Source organism: Patiria miniata, unplaced genomic scaffold (assembly GCF_015706575.1).
Source record: "Patiria miniata isolate m_02_andy unplaced genomic scaffold, ASM1570657v1 HiC_scaffold_22, whole genome shotgun sequence".
Taxonomy (NCBI): domain Eukaryota; kingdom Metazoa; phylum Echinodermata; class Asteroidea; order Valvatida; family Asterinidae; genus Patiria; species Patiria miniata.
The window spans coordinates 10,368,217-10,374,399 of NW_024037061.1; the positions used below are offsets into that span (position 1 = coordinate 10,368,217).

At 43.8% G+C, this 6,183-nt stretch overlaps 1 protein-coding gene across 1 annotated transcript; it reads right to left on the reverse strand.

Moving 5' to 3' along the window:
• Positions 1–322: 322 nt before the first annotated feature.
• Positions 323–2,092, reverse strand: LOC119730037 (G-protein coupled receptor 161-like). Its single transcript, XM_038202827.1, has 2 exons — positions 2,044–2,092; positions 323–1,871 (listed from the first exon to the last, which is right to left on the reverse strand). Exons 1-2 carry the CDS (start codon positions 2,090–2,092, stop codon positions 721–723), a joined length of 1,200 nt encoding a protein of 399 aa, XP_038058755.1. The 3' UTR covers positions 323–720.
• Positions 2,093–6,183: the final 4,091 nt, after the last annotated feature.

A 6,183-nucleotide genomic window follows, 5' to 3' on the forward strand; every position in this document is an offset into this window, starting at 1 on the left:
ATTACATTTAATATTAATATGAGCAAACTGAAAAGAAAAGGAGTATTATTGAGAAGGCGTGGACGTTATAATTACGACGATCGTGAAAACACGTAATGCATGTTGGAAATAACAACACCAACTACACGATATAAATCCAATACTAGCAAATTGCGGTATCGAATCAGGATACAGGAAGAAAGTTTCCTATCCGGGGCTTACTATTGGAAAAAAGGTTGGAAATAAAGTAAGCACTGGGACGAGGTTGTACTCGCTGCATGCTTGCGCACGTTGTGCGCGCGTGTATACGGGCCTGCCCACGCAGTCGCGAATGGGAACTGCAACCGCGGCTCAGTCTCATGTCCGGCATGGGCTGGGAAAACCTGTAGTTACCAAAGGTTACACCGTAGTGATTTAATTTATTTCTCTCAGAGTATGTTACAGCCATTAATCCGCTTGACTTATTGGCACGATATAACAAAACAAGTGTTGACTGCTGTGATGTGGGATATGCCATACCCCTCGGGGCGCATAGCACCCTAAACGCCATATCCCACATCACAGCTGTCAATAGGCCTGATACCTAATGAAGTCACACTTTGTTTACATGTGAGCTTTCCTATGTGGCAGATGGTCCCTATTTTGTCTGGTGTCCCGACTTCTCTCCCATAGGAAAGTGCATGTATAAACAAAGCAATTACGTCATTAGGTCTCATGTCTATTGCTTTGCTCGGAATAGTATCATGCTTCTGTGAACAACTTTGAGTCTTTTATCGATGCGTGCCGGCGGAGTCCGAACAACGAGAAGGCATGATGTCTCATAGATGCACTCCTGAATACGTAGACGTACGGGTTGAAAGCGCTGCTGGATAAAGCTAGCCATAGGGGAATCCACTCCCAGAACGGACTAACGTGTCTGTCCAAGGCTGCCTCAACCAAACCCACCACGTAGTATGGCAACCAGGACACTACAAAACTCAGCATGACCATGAGCGTGGTCTGAGCTGTCCGCCACTCATCCCCAATGTGGACTCGCAGTATCTTCTTGATGCCGCCGCCGGTGAATGCCCGCTGTTTCTTGACGGGGTCGGTGCTGGAGCAGCCGGTGGTTTCCTCGGAGGACGGGACTCGGAACCAGCGGTGCCGGTCTCTAGCCACGAGATCCCGGGCTGCTAGGTACATGCGACCGTACATGGATGCAATAGAGATCAGAGGCACCGCGAAGCCCCCTACCACCAGGTATATCTCGTAGCTATCGTTGGGGGTTCCACTACCATCTGGCACTGCGGCCGTGCAGATGAAGCGATGGTGGTGGTACGAGATGGAGTTCCAACCAAAAACTGGTGGGAGAGCCAGGGCGAGAGCCATGATCCAGACCAGTAGAATCATCAATGCGGCCCGCCTGGCGGTCATGTAAATGTAGTAGCGTAATGGTAACATGACAGCTACGTACCGATCCACTGTGATCATGACCAAAGTCAAGATGATTGCCGCGAAGAGGAGCACATTCAAGAAGCCAGTGGCGATGCAGCTTTGTTCCTTCAGCATCCAGTCCGTGGAGATGACAGATACCAGAACGGGCGGCATGACGACCACACACATGAGGAAGTTACATATCGCCAGATGGAGGACGAATCGGTTGGAGACGGAGAGCAGCGAGGGCTTCCTGACAAACACGAGGAAGATCACCCCGTTGCCGAGAAAAGCCGCGATCAGTATCACCATCAAAGACGTGATTTGGAAGATGGTGATTGCGGCCGAGTCCGCAGTCTGGATCGGACTCGCTGCCGACGGTGTAGCATTGACAGGATGCAGACTTGTTGAAGACATACTTGCAAATGGGAAGGACCCTAGACGTGTGTTTTCCAGTAATCCCATCTGTACTCCTCCGTCTTATTAATGCACGCCGCATCCGAGAGAGCCACTTAATGCCGGGCAAGCGATCCAAACAACATATCACACGTTGGTGTCCTTACGGAAAAGACCTGCTAGGTGTATAATTCTATCTGGCGGGTTCACTCTCGACCGTTGGAGCACTCAAGTGTCAGTCGGTAACAAGTTTACGTCCCGTGGTCTGTGGCTCAGGCGCCCTCGGGCACACATCAGCCGGCATGGTAGTCGTCCCGAAGGATTGCCTGAAAGAAACAAAGATACAGACATCAAAATGGAATTAATGTACCGTAATGTAGAAGACAACTTTGGCATTAATTCACGAGAGAAAGGCAGAAGTGCATATAACTTGGCAGTGCTCCAATCACGAAACTCACACACAACAACCCAAAGCCGTCATGGTCATACCAATCATAAATGCCGTGTGAACTCCCGATTCACTCATATTAAGCATCTTGGATATCAGCCTAAACCCCTTGGAATTTTTTTTTAATAAGCACGATATTGGCTTCTTAATGCCCAAACATAACAGTCAATGGAAATCAATGAAAGCAGCGAATCTAGGCACACACACACCCACGAAAATTCTAATCAACCAGCAAGCGTGTCTTCCAGGATCGATCATGGAACATGGACGCACGTGTTTTGGCTGGGCTCCGACGCACAAAATGTATAGATCGAATTGAGTTTACGTGCACTGTTGCATGCACGGCCACTGAACTTAATTTGTAGGCAATGCATCCTTCCAAAAATGCACGTAGGAACATTGGGAATGTGGAAACGGACCTGTCGATTTAATGACATAAACCTTGCTCGAATTGAAGATACGGATGGTACAAATATCCTGTGAAATAACTCCACCTGAAATGGTTACGTATCATTCAGAAGAAAATAATCATGGTAGGTGATTTAAAAAAATATATAACCGCGGGCACATTTTTTTTTACGTGCGTTAGCAACGAAATCCAATTACCAGACCCGGAAAAAATGTGCAATGTTTCTCTGTGTTCTATCATGTTTAGTATCCGCTGATAAATGCACAAAGAGCATACCGATTGTACGTACCAGCGATTCATATGCATAAAGATCCATACCACAGCAGGATATAAAGGGCGAGGGATCAAAATTGGCCAAATCGAGGCACCAAACAACCCAAAATCAGCCAGACATTACTGGGAAAGCATGCTTTGTGTTTAAAGGTACATAGTAAATCACTCACTCTTTTGTTTGAAGCAACAAAATTGCCCAAACCTTGAAGTAGATTGCATAACAACTAATCTATTGAACTTTCACCTCAGTTGCTATTATACATTTTGAGAAAACTGAGAAACCATAATGCACCATTGGTCTCGTAAGTGGAGTCCGTTGCTAAAGCACGTAAAAGGAATACAGTTTCGGTAAGTTTTATAAATGGAAAGACATAATAATAAATGGCGCGGCTTTGTTTGTTTCTCTGCACCGAACTGGACGACCGTGGCTCGCAAACGGAAACTCATACCAGACATATGAGATGATAGAAAATAATACATAGGCTACGTGATTAATATCATGTTGAGTTACGTATTGTAGATACAGTCGTATATAGGCCTATAGCACATCCCGCATACATTCTTTATATGCGAGATATGTTCAGTCCGAAAGAAGAACATTGTGCTGATTTGTATAATATAATTATGCAACAACAACAAATTGTTACATTTATACAATCCAAATATGAATTTTTTTGGTCAAAAACGGACAACAAACAACAAATAAACAATTAGGTTTAGTAGAGAACAATTAGGGGAAACAAAACAATTACAGGCTTTTTAACAGAGCGTCAATAATTAGAAAATCCAAAAAAAAAAAAAAAAAATCATACAGAATTTTTCCAGAAAAAGGTGGAAACCTGCATCAGGTAATTGGCAAATGAAATCAATGTTCCCACAACAATATTAGTATGCCAAGCCGTGTAGTGAAACCTTCCGTTCGGTCGCGACTGCATTGTTACGTTTAACTTGCAGGGCAGCTCCAAAACTTAGAGAAGATATGTACATGAAACACACAAACCCATCACGCATCACTGAAAGTCTACGTTTTCGAGATGCTTCGTTTTCCATGCTGTCAAATTAAAAAACAATCATTTGGTCGACCAAAATTGTATCTCATGTACACAGTCTGCATCTGACGATAAGTTGTATTACAACCGGCAGATAACATACTGTCCGACAAGATGAGTTTTTTACTGGTCCATCGCAGAACCACACAAGTTACACACTTGAAGGAGAAGGTCTTGCTGTTAGTTTAAAGGTAGGGTAGATATTTGTCATTTGTGCATTTTGTTTTCGTTTGAAGCAACAAGAGTGCTCCAAATCTAAAGACAGGTGCTTAACGACTAACCTCATGAAGTTCTAGCTCAGTGAATGCTGTATATTCTGAGAAACCAATATGCTAGGATCTCGATTTCAATTCAGAAGTGCCAAGTCATGTTTTGAATTGCGCCCGAAATCAGTATCCGGGACACGTTTTCATTCAGCCGATTGCAACTACGCAATGTCACATGTCACGCACTGAACCGACGAATTATAGCAACGTGCGCGCGTGTGCGTCGTGTCAACGCTTGCGCGCACCCATTCACGGATTCGCCGAATTACAAACCAACTACTAACGGCAATTTCCAAAAATGCGTTACTTGACGCATCTTTGGAAATCGCCTTCTTTTATTTCCTATTTCACCCCCCCCCCAAATAAAATAAAATTGACAGCATGCCAGAAGGAATAATTTCACAGGGAGTTTAGTGCCGTTACTATCTTTAAACCAGGTAAGCTTTTCAACAATAATTTCGACAGTTTCTTTTTGGATAGCTGCAAATGATCTACTCTACCTTTAACTCGAAGTGCTGATTTTCACTTATGTGAAGCTTCATATCCTATCTGGATGAAGTGTTAGTTTTCCATATTAAATGCATCATCCTGGATCACGCTGTACGTGGAGCCAGAGTCTTGCAAACGATCCAAAGAGAGAAGTGTTTCACGCGATGCTGGTTTATAGCTCCATCCTCTCCCCGGGTATTGATTTTCTCGTGCTCCGGAATTTAATACATATTCACTGTCTGTACATACTCCTCCACCCGCCTTGCTCAATCGGTGAGATGCTTTTCTGGGGGTTTTGTCGCTGGCTATTTATCACGACCTTGTCCTGAACGACCTCAAAATGAAAGAAACGCGTTGATACAGCCGTATCTCTGCTGCCTTGAATAAACATCGGTGGTCTAACTAGAAATGCATTCTGTTCTAAGAATCCTCTGGTGTGTGTCATCTGTGAAACATGCGCCCACATTGTCTGTCTGGATGTAGGCCTATACATGTAGCATGTCTACATACAGTTGTCAGTTCGGTGTTGTTTTTGTTTTTAAATCCAATAATGGTCATGTCCAAGTGTTTTGCCCGTTCAGTTCACTTTGCTCCGCGTTTAGACTTACCTCTCGATACCGTGTTGTTCGATCTGATCCAGCGAAATTATTGTCCGTCTGCGGTTCTACAAATAGCACCGTGCACTTGGTGCCACGACTGCATTGCGGCGACCTCATTAGTGAGAACCCCTGTGCACCAGCTGCACGGCCCGAAGTCGAAATGAGCTACCATTGCTTGCCTTGAAAAAGTACCGTAATGATGAAATGGCTGCTAGAAAACCGAAGGTCTGCCCTGCTTTTCTCTAAAACTAAAAACAAAATACTGCAACCACTAACCTCATTTTGAGTAATCACAGGCCAAATTAGTAATAGGATGATAATCATCTGAAGAACGTGCGTAGGTACGGGTGTTCATAATGTAATAAGCTTGTTCAGTCTTTACCAGGATTGTCATCTCAATGTCGCATTTACTGTGATGTCCTTGCCCTGTCGTACTTGTACGTGATCAGGCCTTTTAGATGCACCCACGAACAAGACGAAGATGTGCATCAAGAGGCTCGAAGGGAGAATAACAGAACCTCCCCGATTTGTTAGGAGAATTCAAACCTTTTTATCGTCAAATCTTCTCCAGCAAGCTCAAAGTCCTTTCTGGACGGAGTCTTAATTTTACTAATCTGTATTAAACAGTAATGAACACCATTTGTGATTTGCCGATTCAAGGAATGATACAATAATTCTGAACCATATGGTTATTAAAAAAAAGTAACCTTTCCAAATTTCAGCTCAGTACTTGTGAAAACTGTGAAATGCATATTTTTTTTTATCGACGCCAAGCATAGGTTTCCCTTGAAAGCGTAATGTTTGATCCTAATCAGCGCGAGGAAAATGATGGTAATTACTCTTTTCGCGAAAATGACAGCGT